The following is an 18809-nucleotide window of genomic DNA, read 5'->3' on the forward strand; positions in this document are numbered from 1 at the left end:
CTTGACTTCCCACAAAAATGCAACAGGAACAGAAAAATAAAAGCATGGAGAATATTTTGAAATGGACCTCTCTGTCCCATATTTGCCTCTGTCAGAATGGCCCTAATTCTGACAAGGGGGGTGGGGAAGGGATGCTTAAGGCGGTAAGGGATGCTCCTCTCCCTTTCCTGTCAGTTGGTCAGGGCCTGGTTTAGCTCAATTCTTTATCAGTGTGAAATGCCTTTTGTCTTTTGTACTTTTGCTTTGATCCTGTGGGAACGGGATTGGCGACTTGAGCCTAGGGACCTTGCAAGATTTTTCCTCCCCTCCCTGGGCTCCCAGGCACTAAAAGCCCCACCGCTCTCCCTCCCAGGGGAGGGGGGCCCTTAACAAACAGTTCACTCCAATCGGGGCAAGCGCCTGAATCCCACCACTGTGTCTGCCCTGCTCTTGGCAGATGCACTCCTCCCAATGGAAGCCCCTCATCCAGACTGCTGCTTTTTAATCGTGCCCACAAAGTTTTAGTGGGGTTCCAAAAGTTGCACACCAAGAAAAGCGTACCAGCCTCCAGTCTTCCAAGTTTTGTGGGGGAGGGGGGTACTTGTGGAGCGGTAGATGGTACTTACAGCAAATCAGGTCGACTCAAGAGGACCTCCCTGATGCTCAGCCCCAGCTGGCAGGGTGCCTTGTGCATGGCCAGCCTGGGCAGCGTGACTCCCAGTGCGTTTGCTGGCAGCCGCCTCTGGCTGGGCAAGGGGGAAAGGGGAGGGGAGATGACTGCATGCGTGCCCACAGAGAGGGCTCTGATTGCCGCCTTGGGCACCTGTGCCATAGGTTCGCCATCACGGTTATAGAGTATAAACCTTGCTTATCCTTCTTCTCTGGACAAAAATCTACCTATTAAATAATTCTTTCAAAATTGCTTCAGCAACTTATTGTAAAGTTAACTGGTTTGAAATACATATGGCTTTTTCTCCATTCTGTCTCTTACACCATTTCTTTATTTTGTTTTGGTAGAATGGGTTTGCTGTAGTTCGACCTCCTGGTCACCATGCGGAAGAAAGTACACCTATGTAAGTATGTTTTGGGTGCGCTGATCAAATTTTTAGGCCCTTTTATGAGCGTAAGCAACTTACGGAGTGGGAAACATGGCCTGGCACCGAGTTGGAACTGGATTCTGAGATTTTTGTAATGCTAAATATTTTTTTCTAGTGGTGGTTTTGTCTCTAAATTCTATACTTATCCTAAACAGCATCCCATTCGGATAGGCTGGCAAATCTTGATGTAGCTGCTTAAAAGTCCATCTTTATCTGAGTTTTCAGAGTTGGGAACTCTCCCGGTTGTCCCTAGCAATGTGGACAAGATGGAGTCCCCAGTTAAAGTCTTACTCCTTTGTGGTTTGTGCCCTCCTGGTCAAAAGCCATAAGATAAGAGAAGGTTCTTCCTTGTGTCTTGAGAATTCATAATCTTATTCCCTCATGCTTGTTCTTTTGATCTTCGTGCACCAAGAGGAGGAGAGAAATTGTTTTTGTCTAAGGCAGGAGTCTGCAACCTGTGGCTCTCCAGATGTTCATGGACTACAAATCCCATCAGCCCCTGCCAATTGGCCATTCTGGCAGGGGCTGATGGGAATTGTAGTCCATGAAGATCTGGAGAGCCGCAGGTTGCAGACCCCTGGAGGCTTTCATGGCCGGAAAAACCCTCAACTGTGACAAGACAGAAATTATTTGTTTGTTTGTTTGGAGATTTTTTAAAACGTCACCTCTCCAGAATTTGGCTGGAGGCATTTACCATGAAAATAACAAAAGAGGCAAGTGTATTTAAATATTTTGTTCTTCATTCAGCAGGGAAAAGGGCTGCACCAATGCATGATCAAGGAATTGGGGGTGGGGGTGGTTTCCTGCAGTGGGGAAATAATCTTTATTTCACTTGAAAATCCTTTTACATTTTGCACATAGCTTCATCCGGGGATCAACAGTATGTACAAAAAAGATTTAGAAAGTCAGTACTAAGCAATAGTACAGTAGATTAGAAACCAATGAAGATTATATTAAAATGCAAACTAAGCATGATAAAGCTCTTTTACAGGATCCGTACAAATACTCGGCTTTATCCAAAGATGAAGCGGTTGAGGTTTTTGCATATACAAGACCTACAATATATTCAGACTGAGCTGTTTGTATGGAATTTTAACTAAGTTTAAGGGGTTTATCGTTTCTGCTGACTCCACAGTATGATTCAGTGGGCACGCAGATGGGTATCTTCAAAATTATTAGAACTTACGGCTTAAGGCATTTTTTTTAACAAAAATGAATGTTTAGACCATTCCATTACTGCTCCTTTCCATCCTTGCAGATAGTTTCAAGGTAGCCATCTTGGTCTGCAGTAAAACAACTAGACTTGAATCCAGCTGTCTAGCTACTGGACTTGAATTGAACTATCCTTTTTATGCTATAGCACACTTCATTCTCCCAGGTCAAATTCCTGCAGTATAGGTATTTGAGAGTAAGAGTAAGATTCTCCAAAACTTGAAAGATTAGAAAAGAATACTAAACCCAGGTGGAGCAATTTAAATAATAATGAAAGGAGGGCCCGAACAACTTTGTTCACGATGCAGGTATTATCATTAAAGAAGCAGATAAGGAAGGGATCTATTGTTATATGGAACAGGCAGAAATATGGACTTGAAGTTATGACAGTTCAAAAGCCAGACATACTGGACTTCATGCAGTTATGATCCAGATGAGAAAATGTCACTGAGGTATTTTTGGGAGAGAGAACTTCACAGTAACCTTAATCCTAGAACTCTGGTCTTTTGCTCTTTCAGATACATGAAAATATTTCCCTCCTTCTGATAGACCAATTCTGGCTGTAATTCAGACTTAGAACCATTGTCTATATACTTCTTTCTTAGACCCTTTGTCTCAATGCCATTTTACATGAAGGATACCACCAGCATTATTAATCTAAAGTGGATTCCACATGGTAGAAATATAACTGATTGACGAAGGGAAGTTTCCCCGTTTGGGGAAAGACTTTGCACAGATCCCAACGGGATTGGCCCGTTATATTTCCTCCATCCCAGTTTTTTTCAAAGATCGCTAACTAGCAATCTTTATCCCCAAACCTAGGTTGAACCCACTCCCAAGCAAACAGCAAGGGCACAAAACACTTTATTTTTCCTGTCTGCAGCCCTTTTCCCGTCTTTCTGTTTTGTTTCTGTTTTATTTCTGCTGCATGAAGTGCAGTATGTTTCTGCTGAGCTGCCACCCAGTGTGACTCACAGCCCACCATTTCCCAAACATTCCCCAAGCACGTCTTCTCCCCATGGTAACAATTGTGAGCGCCATTTCACCCATGTTTGAACAGGAACACGTTCACAACAACAAGGCCATTGTTTCCTTTTGTTGTTTTTTTCGTGCTCAAAATACATAGCTACACAGTTGCACACTTTTGATTGCCAGTGGGACAGATTGCTTTGCTCCCTTTTTGGACAAATTATATTATTTTGTATATCACAGTGTTAAGGGGGGAGGTTATGCTTCATGTTTACATGTGTAGTGCTGTAAACTTTTTTTCCCCTCATTGGAAAAATGGGAGGGGAGGTCCTGTTTGGGCTCCCGGGGTTGCTGTACATCAGGGGTATCCAACTCTGGCACTTCAGATGTTCATGGCGTACAATTCCCATCAGCCCCTGCTGGCATGGCCAATTGAACATGCCAGCAGGGGCTGGTGGGAATTGTAGTCCATGGATAACTGAAGCACCAGAGTTGGACACCCCTGCTGTAGATTCTCCACCATTCAGAAGCATTCCCTTGGAGGGCAGGAATAGGTGACAGGGCTGTGGCCAAACAGGAACAGCCAATCAGAATGCAGGAAAAACACAATGTTTGCGCCTGCGTAGCTACATATGCATTGTTAAAAAATATATTAAAAAGTAGGGCGTTTGCACAAAGGGTAGTGAAAAAAGGATTATTACCTTCATGGAAACTGGGCATCATAAGAACAAGCCAGCTGGATCAGACCAGAGTCCATCTAGTCCAGCTCTCTGCTACTCGCAGTGGCCCACCAGGTGCCTTTGGGAGCTCACATGCAGGATGTGAAAGCAATGGCCTTCTGTGGCTGTTGCTCCCGAGCACCTGGACTGTTAAGGCATTTGCAATCTCAGATCAAAGAGGATCAAGATTGGTAGCCATAAATCAACTTCTCCTCCATAAATCTGTCCAAGCCCCTTTTAAAGCTATCCAGGTTAGTGGCCATCACCACCTCCTGTGGCAGCATATTCCAAACACCAATCACACGTTGCGTGAAGAAATGTTTCCTTTTATTAGTCCTAATTCTTCCCCCCAGCATTTTCAATGGATGCCCCCTGGTGAGAAAGAGAGAAAAATTTCTCTCTGTCAACATTTTCTACCCCATGCATAATTTTATAGACTTCAATCATATCCCCCCTCAGACGTCTCCTCTCCAAACTAAAGAGTCCCAAACGCTGCAGCCTCTCCTCATAAGGAAGGTGCTCCATTCCTTCAATCATCCTTGTTGCCCTTTTCTGCACTTTTTCTATCTCTTCAATATCTTTTTTAAGATGTGGCGACCAGAACTGAACACAGTTCTCCAAGTGCTTGATTAAGCACCACTCGCTTTTATATATAGGGCATGACAATCTTTGGCAGTTTTATTCTCAATTCCTTTCCTACTAATTATCCCCAGCATAGAGTTTGCCTTTTTCACAGCTGCCTTTCATTGAGTTGACATTCCCATGGAACTATCAACTAAGACGCCCAAATCCCTTTCCTGGTCTGTGACTGATAGCACTGACCCCTGTAGCGTGTATGTGAAGTTTGGATTTTTTGCCCCTATGTGCATCACTTTGCATTTTGCTACATTGAACTGCATTTGCCATTTTTTAGCCCACTCACCTAATTTATCAAGGTCCGTTTGGAGCTCTTCGCAATCCTATGTGAAGGAAAATCCATGTGAAGGAAAACAATAACTCCAGATTCAAAAACAACGGCTGCAAACCACTACTATTATGCTGTGTGAAATCTGCCTACGTGATCCAACACTGAGTCATTTTGATGTAATCTCTCTGTAAACCATGTTCCACAGACAGGTGTATTGTTAGTAATAGAGAATATTTTCAATAACAGAAAGCCCTGTGACCCACGTACTTCTTTTGGATAGGATTAGTAGGATTTTTGATAGGATAGTAGGAGTTGCTTTTCATTCAACAAAAACTTCTGTTGGCAGATGAAAGCTATAACCATATGGTATAGCACCAGATCTTGCTAATTAATATATGGGGAATTTTGAACAGCAGTTTATTTACTCTGGCAATAATGTCTTTACAAATTGCTTAATCTGCCTTATGAATGAGTTTGTTAATGGCAGGTAGTAATTCTGAAACTTGCATATTTTTGCATATCTGTAAAATGTAATTGTCATTTGTGTGTTTTGTGTTGCAAGTGGTTTAGGGTCCATATTGTATGGGAAAAAGTGGGTTAAAAGTAGCTTTAATGGATATATAAATAGTCAAGTGATGCCATTACGCTGATGATGTATTCTTACTGTGAAGAGGAAACCGGGACTAGCTGCTAGATTTTCACAACTGCTAAAACCAGTTAAATGAGAATATGAAGCTTGAATTAGATATGATGAGCAGATACATTTCCTGGATATTATGGCTTACATCAAGGACAGGAAGATCTGTATTAAAAAAAAACCCCTACAAATAAGAAATACTTTTGTAAGATTTGATAGTCGCCACCCAGCATATTTTAAGAGAAATGTACCACAGTTTCTTAAAGAGACTGTGCTAAAATGCAGGGATTCCAGAAAGAGGCCCTCATTTTGGAATATAATGTGACCACCAGGGGGTACCCTAAACTAGCATATTGCAAATTCTTATCACAGAGCAGAGATGGTTTGCTTCAAAAAGGCTGACCTTTAAAGAATGAAGTGCGGCTTCTTTTTTAACCATGTTGTAATGGAAGAGCTCAGCGAGAGCATATCCAAAAACTGCAATATTTTGGATGGAATTCAATCCTATTGTTTGTTCTAAAAGAATGTCTAATCTGAGAACCCAATTAGTATGTTGCAGTGCATCTTTACCCACTAGCTCTCAGCCTACCAGAGGATCATTTTCTCTGTGGAAACTGAACATATTGTACATTTATACGTAGCATTAAGGAACTACTTTTTTAAAATAGTAGATGGAAAACAATATGAGTTGATCATTTCCCCCCATGTAATACCGAACAGGTTATTTACATCATCAAGTGCCCTTGCAATAAGATATGTGTGTGGAAAACATCCAGAAATCTTCAAATACGTATAGCTGTACACAGAAGCAATATTTTTCAGCCAAAACCAGATGCTCTTTTAGTCCAGTATTTCCTTTAAATTAACCACGGTCCTGCTGACATCACTTTCTGGGCTGTTGAAAAAAATGGCCAGTGATGACGAGGTGCTGCTGAAGAAAGAAGATTTCAAACCAAAGTTTAGCGTTCCGTGCGGTCGCTCCCTGACGAGCTCCTCCGCATTTTTAAGATAAGCTCTTAAACCAAAGTTTAAATGAAAATCTGGGGTAGTTTTTTGTACCTGTTACAAAAAATATTATATACTAGTCTTATTTCAGCTGTATTAAGGTGGGAACATTCATAAGAGACTTTTGCCTTGCAGATTGATCACACTTTTAATTCCTGTAATTTAAAGAATGTTATTTCATCCTGAAAGTTATGCTTATGCCAATTTTGTCTGGTTTGTGACTTTGCAAGTATACACAAACAACTCAATCTAACTGATACATAGGCCTGTTATATAAATAAAAAATCAATCACTTAATCTCTGGATAAGACAAAGTATGACTCATTTTCAGTAGCTTTATCATGCTTAGTTCGTGTTTTGATAGCAATATTTGGTTCTTAATCTGTAATATTTATGCTTGATACTGATTTTTTGAAAAATCTGTTTATTTGTGTATATTGTTGAAGATTCCCTGACAGTTGCATGCAGAATGCATAGAGATCTTTAATTGAAATAACATTTCTGTTCTCTCTGCATCATCTTTTCTCCCCTCTTCCTTCCTTTGGCCAGCGATTTGCATCTATAAGCCCTAAATGTGCTTGGGGCTTGGGGGCTCATTCTCTCATCCTTTTCCATTCTGCTAGCAAAACGTTTGCAGTTGGGTTCCCACTCCTAGACAGAGAACATGCCCAGTGTTGGAATTGTTGGGGCATTTGTCCACACAGGGCATTTTTGTCGTTTAAACTAATTAAGTCATTCCCATCTGTTGAATGCATATTGGTGTTGCATAAGAGTTGGCAAGGGTTTGGGAGGTCCCACCCTGACATGAGACTCGCCATTCCTCATAGTCAGCACATCAAAGTATGCCAAGAAATGTTGATTATCAGCACCATTTCCCATGCCAGTAAGGGCACATATGTTCAAAGCAACCAGCTAATTTTACACTGCCATGTGAAAAGGAAGGGGGGAGGGACTTATAGCAACAAAAGTCTGGGCAGAAAGCACAGGAAAACTTTACATAACCATCCCATCAGCCCATCATATTGACTGAGATCTGCTCAAACTCAAACTCAACCTTTATTAGGCATCAAAAAAAAAGGTATGGTATGTACCAGATAGGGTTTAACAGAATGACGCAACTACTAAGAAAAACAGAAATAATTATACAGAAATCTTGCACACATCATTAGTACAAGGAGGAAAGCCCAGAACATTATTTCAGGGTATTAACCAGGAAGTTGGCCACCAATTCCAATATCTTCACGTCCTGATTACTCAGGAGATAGTTCAGTTTGGAATTAGGAGAGAAAGGGCTTGCCAGAATTGGAGCCTTGAACTGAGATCTGCTGTATCACAATCAGGCATTGGGTGCACACACACACACACACCCTTTGGAAGGAGTGGGGAGAGCAAATCAACAGTCACCATCCAAAAGGCAGAAGCTGCCATTTCCTTTGCACCCCAAAGGAAATGACAGACATCAACTACAGCACAGGTGTCAAACTCGCGGCCCTCCAGATGTTATGGACTACAGTTCCCATCATCCCCTGCCAGCATCATGCTGGCAGGGGATGATGGAAACTGTAGTCCATAACATCTGGAGGGCCACGAGTTTGACACCTATGAACTACAGGGTGTACTAGGATTTATTAAATTTTGAAGAGCATTCAGAGCAGCAAAAACGGGAAAATAACTCATATCCCCAGTGTAGTTTCCTCACAGGAAAACAGCAAGGGGGGGGGGGTGTCACAGGCGCCCTCCCTCCCTCCACAGCAGGATTCCAAACCCATTTAGTCCTTCGTGGCTAGAGGGGGTTTGAGTTGGCAGCCCTGACTCCAGGGAATCCTGACTCAACTCATTAAAAACCTAGTAGTTTGACCCTTCTGATGGCATTGACCATGGCATTTGATGGCATTGACCGTGATGTCCTAGAGAAGCTAGCTGGGTTGTGGTGGACAATATTTGGTTTGGTGGTTCTGCTCTGACATGGCTGGATGGAGCTTAGTCCAGATGAAACTGAGGTATTGCAGGTCAATGACAAAGCCTCAAGAGGACTGAGGAATCAGCCTGCCATGGAGGGGCTTCAACTCCCTCAAGGCCTGAAGAAGCAGGTTCATAGCTTGGTAGTACTGCTGGATCCTGGCCCTCAGTTGTGACTCAGGTTCTCATCTATGGAATATATTTCTTTTATCGGTTCTGGCTGATGCAACAGATCCCCACAGAGTGGGATCTGGCAGTGACAGTCTATGCTGTGATCGCATCTAGGTCTCAACAAAGTCTCATTTTTAAACTGTTGTTTCCTCTGCAAAACTTTTGTTGTGGATTTCCTTTCTTTAGTTTCCATATACATTCTGTTGTTTTTCAGGGGTTTCTGCTATTTCAATTCCGTGGCAATTTCTGCTAAACTTCTCCAGCAAAGACTGAATGTGAGCAAAATCCTCATAGTGGACTGGGTGAGTGAAACAGCTTTCCAATTTAATCATCCACGTAACCTGAAGGAATAAGGGGAAAGGCTCGGGCAGGAAAAACCCTTGGCAATCTTACCACCTTTATGTAATAATTAAGAATGTTGGACTAGAATCTAGAGAGACCCACATTCAGATCCCCATTTGAGCCATGGAAACTCACTGGTTGACTTTGGGCCATTCCCTCAGTCTAATCTACCTTATGCATATGGTTATTGTGAGGGTAAAATGGAGGCAAGGAGAACGATGTAAGTTGATTTGGGGTCCCCCGAACAGTATGGCATAATGATTTGGGTCCCCCAAACAGTATGGAAAAACAGTAGGGTATAAATGAATTAAATAAATTATAGCCTGCTTTTGTTGCTGAGGCTCAAGGCAGATTACCTATTTTAATGCTATCATACAGCATAAAACTGGGACCAGGATTGCAGTATTAGACTACAAACAATTACAGAATAAACAGAAGGGGGAAAAACACACCATGCAATCATGCATCATAATATATCCAGTACAAGAAGAAGAAGAGTTCGGATTTATATCGCCCCTTTCTGTCCTGTAAGGAGACTCAAAGGGGCTTACAATCTCTTTTCCCTTTCTCCCCCCACCCCCAACAATCCCCCTGTGAGATGGGTGGGGCTGAGAGCGCTCCGAAGAACTGTGACTAGCCCAAGGTCACCCAGCTGGCGTGTGTTGGAGTGCACAGGCTAATCTAGTTCCCCAGATAAGCCTCCACAGCTCAAGTGGCAGAGCGGGGAATCAAACCCGGTTCTCCAGCTTAGAGTGAACCTGCTCTTAACCACTACACCACGCTGACTAGGAATACAACATTAGAAGACAATGCAAACAATAAAATGTCTAAGGAAGGGGTACTATAAAACAGTAGAGTGAGTGGAGTTACAATGGCAATAAAGCAAGATGATACCTAGTATAATCATAGCCATAGACCACCATCACTCTGAGACCACTCTTGCATCCTGTGCTTAATAATTTTTTTTAAAAAAATCAGCAACAGATGTTTCCTCGAGCTTTCTACTAGGTAGAAATTTTCCCCAGCTCTACCCATTATGTTACCTGTATTCATTTTCCTTAGTTTGCCAAAGTATTGTGGATTAGGACAGGCATAATCCATTCCACACGAATTGTCCCAGCAATGCTCCAAAGTGACTGCTCTATTCCACCGTGAAATTGTACGCATGCCTAACATTCTGTTTGTGGATCCTCCAAAAGTCACTGTGAGTTCCAAAGTGGTGAACCTTAAGGATAGGGAAGCATTCTAGGAGTTCCCAGGATCGTAACCGTGATTACCCCTTGTGCCTTTTCAATCCTTGTCAAAACCTTATCAGTCTTTATCAAAACTTGTATCAATCATCACCTAGTGAGAGGCTGTCAAAATGAACTGGAAGAGTCTCAGAAAATTATGTCTGAATCACTCCCTAGATAGAACTACAGAGATCTTCATGAAGTAGAGTCATCCTTTTCTCCACCTCCGTGTCCTGGGAGAAGTGCCTGAGAACCTTCACTGATATCAAAAACTTTGACCAAAATTGCATTGCCAGAAAGATGATTTGGTATTTATTTTGTTCAGTGTACCATGCCAAAGAGTAATGAGGATCATAGAGCTGTCTTGGACCTCAAACTCTTCAACTAGAAAATGTTATGTGCTGTCCCATAATTCCAGGTTTTAAATGGAGGCAGTAAGGGGGAAAGGGGTAAGAGGAGCAATGATGAATCTGTCCTAATTGGGTTTTAGGATGATTTATAGAAATAACCCACAAGGTCGTAACCAGAACATTAAAGATGATCAGAGAGCAAGATATATATATATTTTTACCCAGTCAGAATAAATCTCTAAATTGACCAACCCTTCGTATCTAAGGTCAACCCTTAGTTTCCATGAGACTAAAGATCTTGTTCCCAGGCTATTCCATCCTGCAGTGGCACATACATGACATCTTGGGAGCTCTTTATAAAAAATACAGAGACATTCAGACAATCTGAACTCTTCCTCATTTTGTGCAACCAGGATGCTTAGAGTTGTCATGTCTTTAGATCCATTAACAGAAAGAGAATTGGGGAAGTTTGCCAGCCTCTTCAAAAAAGATATCGCTGGACCACTCCTCAGTGGTGAAGTCATTCTTCATACTAACTCCTTAATTGAAGACCTTGGCTTATCTACCCTGAGAGTCACTACAGGACTGATTTGCTTTGGCAGGATAGCTCTCTGATGGCTCATTGTGGTGCCTATCCATTCAGTTCCCACTCAGGTTGGGAGTAGCTGCAGCACCTAACTTTCGTGACTGCTATTCTGTATTCATTCTCTACCTGGTGTGTGTCTCCTTCCATGAGCAAGCGGAATGAGATGCAAAATGTTACAGCCTGTTTTGATTTGTTAACGGAAAATATTTATTAGGAGGTTTCAGACTTAATGCTGTTAGCCATTCATGTTACTGACATCGGGGTATGCGCGAATGTAATTATGCAACTCATATTTCCCTGTATCCTGCCTTTCTGTAAACAGGATTTTTTTCAGGATAAGCATGAAACCAGTTAGAGTAGGGGTCTGCAACCTGTGGTCCTCCAGATGTTCATGGACTACAAATCCCATCAGCCCCTGCCAACATGGCCAATTGGCCATGCTGGCAGGGGCTGATGGGATTTGTAAACCATGAACATCTGGAGGACCGCAGGTTGCAGACCCCTGAGTTAGAGCATTAAAATTAATTTTAATGGCAATTAATGTAATGATTCTTCTCCAATAATCCAATTTCTGTCCTTGAAGGATGTGCATCATGGCAACGGTACTCAGCAGGCTTTCTACAATGATCCAAGCGTACTTTATATTTCACTACATCGGTATGATGATGGGAACTTCTTCCCAGGCAGTGGAGCTCCTGATGAGGTAATATTGAATTATCACGGTGATAAATGTAATATTTGCAATTATAGCCCGCGCCCCCCCCCCCCACAATTTTTAAAAGCTGTTCAGTCAATAAATTATCAAGGCCTGGATCCTATACCTTTGCTCTGTATGCATTTCTCCCTCGGCACGTCAGAGGTTGTCCTCCACAGTATTGCTGCCTTCTTGTGGCACTGAGCTGTTCTGCTTGTGATAGACTAGTATTTCTCAAGGAAACCCAGAAGGGCCTATCAGGAGTAGAATACACTCTGCAACGACCGCCTCTATAGTGCCTGGAGGAAAACATGTATGAACCAAACATATAGGATCCCAGCCATAGAATTTCTATGGTATGCAATCGGGGGGGAAACAAACTGATTTCTTCTATCATTTTGAAATGCATGTTTTCTGCATTTCAGTGTTTGCCCTCTGCATCCACATCAGCTAAAGAAAAGGTCATCAGTCTTAATGGGAGAAAGCCAGGAACACAATTGCTTTATTTTTAACTCTGGTATGTTTACGAACAGAAGCTGACATTTAATCTCAAAGACTGTTTAGATCATTTGATTTGTCGTAATGTCCTGTTTTTCACACCAAAAGAGGGTTGCCCTCCTTTATACATGCATGCATGCACAGGTGTACACACATACCCCTGAATAACCTAGAAAAATCTTGTAGTAACAAAAGCCAGTGATGAACTGTCCAGTCTTTGCAAGACTGCCTCTATCTTTTGTGTGTCTGCAAGTATTCTTTACCTATTAGATTGCCCAAATTCCAAAATTACAAAAAGTTCATAATTCAGATAGTGATTTAAGACTGAAAACAAAAGACTGAAAACAAAATGTAACCAGAAATGCATCATCCTTTCTTAAGTAATGGTTATAACTGTTGGTCATAAATCGTCAGCAAAGACTCATCCGTGGACACTTAAATCCATGAACTGGGGGTCATGTGGAGAGAAACAAGATATTCCGATAAACTTGGCTTCCCTGTATTTCCCCCACCCTCCACAGGTGGGCAGTAGGACTTGAAAGAAGGAGCAATAGCCACCACGGAAGTTCCTGATTGAAGAAGGACCCCATAAGAAGTTACTCTCTCCTACTCCATAGTACCTGTTGTATAGTTCTTCTAGTCCAGGGGCCTCTTTTTTCACTTCAATATTTATTTCTTGTCAGACGTTGATCCGCATATATCTGAGTCATGCTAGTTGCACATGCTGCAAAGAAAATTAGGTTAAATATTGTGAAATGACCTGCATATTATATCATGTTACTGTTATGGACATCTGTTTTATCATTGCTTAAAACTTACCTTAGGTACATTTAGCCATTCAGTTGTTAGCGTTTGTAGCTGTTAGGATGCATTTGTTTTGCCAATTTATGGAATTGTATTGCTCTGATTATGGAAAGATTAATGAAGGCCTAGGGCCAGTACAGTTAACCTTTTTTGCTTGCTACATGAGTTGTCCAAGAAGACCTGAAGTTGTTCTTCTGCTGTCAGAATCACTTTGCCTAGAAAAGGCAAGTTTGAGACTGGGTGATCATTGGCGACATCATTTTTCTGTAGGGATGGTTTTTAAAGTAAGGGACAGATAAACTACCTCTTTCAGTGGCTGAGGAAAGTTGCCCTGATATAGTAAGTGATTTAGGGTGGACATCAAAAGCTCATTAATATGGTCCATAAATAATTTTAGCGACCAGGGTGGGCAAAGATCTAGTGCAGCAGTGGTGGCCTTCAGAATCCTCTCTGCATTAGTAACTGCATCAAAATGGTCCACATTAAGCATTTCTTCTGCTTGGCTTATATTATTATTATTATTATTATTATTATTATTATTATTATTATTATTATTATTATTATTATTATTAATATTTATAAACCGCCCTCCCCCGAAGGGCTCAGGGCAGTGAACAAACAAATAGATAGAGCACAATAAAATCAGTAATCATTAAATAACGGCTCTATACATATTTAAAATCAACCCCATTAAAATGCAGCGTTCTAACATCAGGTAGGTAAAGCAATGGGCGTCTCTACTAATAGTGATCCCCCCTAAGAAGGGGGGAGGGGAAGAAGAGAAAAGGGACAGCAGGGTCCACAGATGTTAAAAGGGGGGGGGGCATCAACGGCCAGCCTCTCCAAAGGCCTGGTGGAACAACTCTGTCTTGCAGGCCCTCACGGAAATCCATTAAAAGATCCCACTTGAGGCCCAGCTGTGAAGCTTGGAGGTAGTGAGTGTTCCCATTCTCAGGCAGGGGGGGCAGAGCTGTAAAGGCTCTAGCCTCGAGGTGGAGAAAACTAGCCCCTATGTCATTGGAGGGGCCAGGGATCACCAGTTGGTTGGCCTCTGCTTGAACGCATGAGGTCGACATTTGGGACATATGGGGCAGGAGAGCGGTCCCGCAAGTACGGAGGTCCCAGGTCAGCATAAGGACCTTAAAGGTCAATACCAACACCTTTAGCAAGATGTGATTCGGGAATTCAACTCTGGTAACCAGTGCAGGCGGCAACACAGGCGTAAATATGATCTCTGGCGGCACCTCCTGTGGGGAGCAGGCAGGCAGGCCGCCCGCATTCTGGACCAGTTTTAATTTCTCGAATCAGTTAAGTAAGGGAGAGAGCCTGCGTAGAGCTGAAGGTTGCAATAGTCTAGGCCTGGAATTTGACCATTGCATGGACTCACAGTAGCCAGATCCGTTTGGGAGAGGAAGGGGGCCAGCCGCTCGAGGCTTGTCGGAGATGAAAAAAACGCTAACCCGGGTTACATGGGCCACCTGGGTCTCCATTGAAAGAGACGAATCCTGAGTGGACCCCCAGGCTGGCGGACGAGGAGGGGGCCGGTGCCAATGTAGCCCCCCTCCCACACTCGGCCGCTGGAAATCCCCAACCTCCCGCGCCCCCGGCCCAGCCAAGAGGATCTCCGTCTTCGATGGATTCAGTTTTTTAACCTGCTCTGCTTCAACCAAATCCAGCTTAACCGCCTCCAAACAATGCTTTTTTTCGGAGAGCTACAGGGGCGATGACCGTTCCCCCATCCATCAACAGAATGAGCTGCTGAGTGTCATCAGCATATTGATGACAAGTCCCAGCCCAAAAGCTCCGCCGCACTCAACTGACAAGGGGTCACATATAGATGTTAAATAACAGCGGGGACAGCAGTGCTCCCTAGAGGCACACACCACACTGGAAGTGGGCACTTTCCGGGAGGCTGAGTCCCTCAAGCACCACCACTTGCTGGGTCCGGTCCTTCCGAGAAACGCAGGCAATCCACTGAAGGGACAGTGCCCTCGCGACCCCGGTGAAGCCGACCAGGGCGGGTGGGGTCAAGATGATCGCGTGATCGACCACATCAAACAGCTGCGGTAAGATCTTAATAACACCAGCGAAGCGCCCGATCCGCCTCGGTCAGGTTGCATACGGAGCATGTCTGTGATGGCGCACAAGAACAGTCTCCGTCCCATGCCCAGCACGGAAGCCGGACTGGAAGGGGATCGAAAAGCCGATGTGTCCTCCAGGAAGCCCTGAAGCTGCTCCAACACCACTTCTCTCAATTACCTTCCCCAGAAACGAAAGATTCAAACGGGCAGGTGTAATTGGCCAGGATCACCAGGATCTAACGATTGATGGTCTTTTAAGAGTGGGCGGACCACTGCCTCCTTCAACCCACCCGGAAAAACTCCTTTGCTCAAGGGAGCTATTGATGATATTCAACAGGTGGGGTCGTAGCTCCAGCCCGGCATGTTTTAATGAACCAGGAGGGGCACGGATCCAGAGGACAAGTAGTTGGTCTAACAGCAGCCAGGGCCCTGTCAACAGCGGCTTTGGAGAGCAGGGAAAACTGGGCCAAACAAGGGTCAGAAGACGGCAAGGGAGCCTCCAGTTCAATTTATTGTCTCTAAGGTGGAGGGGAAGGGTCACCTGGCATGGAGCTTAACGCTAACTTTGTCTAGCGAAAAGCTCATAAATGCCTCTACAGCTGATAGTCAATTGTTGATTTGTAGAGCCCTCAGACAATGAGGTAAGTGACCGAATGATATGAAATACCATTGCGCTAAGGGCCATGCAGAGCTTTTTTAGCAGATGCAAGAGAGAGAGGGAGAAGAATTCTGTCCTCTTCGCCTCTCCTTCGCCATCTCATAGGCCTTCATAAACATCCCTATAAGATGTTCGCATGGCGGCTCCGCCCACGCAGACTTCCTCCACACCTCGCTTCTAGCCGCCTGAGGCTCCCCGTTTCATACTCTCCGCACGTAGCTCCTCAGTTATACTCAAGCGAGCCAGCTCTTGACCGGGGCGCAGAGGGCGCCGGGGAGCAACAACCTCGATGGCATCGGAAAGGCGGGAATTCCAGTCCTCCACCTGGCCATCAAGGGTGCCGGAAGGTTCAGGGTCCCGCAGAGCATTCAGGAAACCCATAGGATCCATAAGTCTCCGCGGGCGGGCATAAATCAGCCAATACTAAGCATCCAGATCAGAGCATGTATTTATGTTATTTTACAAGCAAAAAAAGATTGCAATGATCACATCTAATTGTCTGTTCCTGAGTTGGTAAAGGTTCAGATTTCGCAGTCAGCAAATATAGAGGTGTCTTGAACTATTGGGATAGTCTTGAACCAGCACCTGAAATGGTTGCTGATAATAATGTTTCTTTGCCATTGTCACTACTTCTTAGATGTCTTCTGGCCTTTAGATCACCCAGAGCGGACATCTGCTCCCAGAGTGGAATAGGTTGGCAAGAAACTATAGCTTCCAAGCTCCTACCTTAAAATCCCCCACACCATTTTAGAATCCAGAAGGAATTATGAGGTCAATTAGCATACCATTTTAACTGCACACACACACACACACCCCCGGGGTGTCAGTGCTGTATCTACCCTTGTCTTCAGTAGATAATGGCCAGACCATGGATCAGGCCAAATCTCCAACCATAAGACTTCCCCTCAGAGGCTCAGTACTGAATGCAGCGTAAATAAACCTTAGGTGATATACTGGAATAGAATTCGTGCTTCAGTCTTAAGTTGGAGGTTAGTGGGGTCAGGGTACAGATTATTATTGCCAAAGGTGGAATGTTTTCCTGTAATGATCAACAAGAATACTGTTTATGATTCCCAAAGTACATGTCATGTCAAGAAAGAAGGCATAGTTGCTGCTGTTCCTATTTCAAAGAGTGCTACTTCCCTTTTGCAGATACACCCGTTACCCTTGCACCATGTTTGCCTCCCCCTTCTCCCTGAAAAAGAACAACTTGTTTGAATTTGAAGTTCATAATCCTCTGTTCTAGTACGGTTGCAACAACATTTTGGCAGATGTATGACTAATGCAGAATGCACTAAAATAGGGAATGGGGGGAATAAACTGACTTTTTTTAAAAAAAATCATGATGCTATGGCAGAGCCCACAAGCTCTGCACAGTGTATTTTTGCAGATTCTACTCCTCTCTGTCCTATGGTATGTTCCCACTGATTGGGAACATGGTATAACCACTGAGCCAATACTAATCTATTCCTTGTAGGGGATCACTTTGGAATAATGGGTTGGATTTCACAGAAGATTTGATCAACTGGAAGGGATTTCCATCACTGGGGCAAGGTGGGAGTGGGAGGGGCTTGTATTTTCACCTTCCATGTGTTAAATGGGCTGTTGCTAGCATAACATTAGTCTTGCATCTGGAGCATGACCAGGGCTGCAGAGGTTTAGGATACTGGTTAAGCCAGTACACTCTTGAAGCTGCAAGACTCCATGGTGACTTGGAAGTCCCACTGGCCCCACTCAGCGGGTACTGGCGCATCTCCACATATGCCCACATGATGAAGGGCTACATTTCCATGGCTGTTGAGAAAATGCTTACATAATACTTTCAAATATGATTGTTTCTACCGCTGGAGTGATTGAAAACAAAAAACCTGTCTCTTGAAACATACAACTGTGGTAAATTATCGCTTAAATACTAAAGGATAAAGCCTGTCTCTCTTTCATCCCATTCGCACTGCCTCAGGTGGGGACAGGAAGTGTGGATAAGGCAGCCATTGTGTCATTGCATATTGATTTGTAGGAGAGCTATGAAGTTCACGGAGCTGTTGCTTAGAAAAAGTTTGTGACTAGATGTATGACAAAATCACCAGAAGTTTACCTGTCCCTTTGTTTTCCTTCTTCCCCTCCCCTTAGGTTGGCATAGGACCAGGTGTCGGTTTCAATGTTAATATGGCATTTACTGGTGGTCTTGATCCACTAATGGGAGACACAGAATACTTGACTGCTTTCAGGTAATCCCCAAATCTCATTGTTTTTTCTGGAGATTTCTTTCTAAATCAGAAATGTTGTATTTGAAATTATCGTGTATATTGTCAATTTTAAAAAATCAGTTCCTAACTTTTCGCCTGCCGACATCTTCAGAGGTGTATCACAGAGAAAAGTGTGTTACACACTGTGTCTTGAAGTGAAACACACTTCTCTCTGTGACACATCTCTGAAGATGCCGGCCACAGATGCAGGCGAAACGTTAGGAACAGGATCTGCCAGACCACGGCCACACAGCCCAAAAAACCCACAAAAACCAGTTGAATCCGACCATGAAAGCCTTCGACAATACAAAAAAAAATAATCAGATTTAAGGCTTTCACAGCCGGAATCACTGGGGTGCTGTGTGGTTTCTGAGTTGTATGGCCGTGTTGTAGCAGCATTCTCTCCTGATGTTTCGCCTGCATCTGTGGCTGGCATCTTCAGAGGATCCAGCCACAGATGCAGGTGAAACATCAGGAGAGAATGTTGCTAGAACATGGCCATACAGCCTGGAAACCACACAGCATCCCAGTGATTCCAGCTGTGAAAGCCTTCGACAATAAAATATTCCTTTTTCTTAGGAAAACACAGCACAGTTCTCTTGACCAGAGCTCTCCCCCCCCCCCCCAAAGTGGAGTATCGGGTACCTACAATCACCCTGTGCT

At 43.6% G+C, this 18809-nt stretch overlaps 1 protein-coding gene across 1 annotated transcript in view; it reads left to right on the plus strand.

Moving 5' to 3' along the window:
* Positions 1-18809, plus strand: part of HDAC4 (histone deacetylase 4) — a 152946-nt gene that overhangs the window by 120130 nt on the left and 14007 nt on the right. The window contains exons 18-21 of the mRNA XM_048506175.1: positions 997-1052; positions 8870-8957; positions 11749-11868; positions 18031-18128. Of these exons, the coding sequence (XP_048362132.1) occupies positions 997-1052; positions 8870-8957; positions 11749-11868; positions 18031-18128 (362 nt within the window). The remainder of the gene's footprint in view (positions 1-996; positions 1053-8869; positions 8958-11748; positions 11869-18030; positions 18129-18809) is intronic.

This window comes from Sphaerodactylus townsendi, linkage group LG01 (genome assembly GCF_021028975.2).
Source record: "Sphaerodactylus townsendi isolate TG3544 linkage group LG01, MPM_Stown_v2.3, whole genome shotgun sequence".
Taxonomy (NCBI): domain Eukaryota; kingdom Metazoa; phylum Chordata; class Lepidosauria; order Squamata; family Sphaerodactylidae; genus Sphaerodactylus; species Sphaerodactylus townsendi.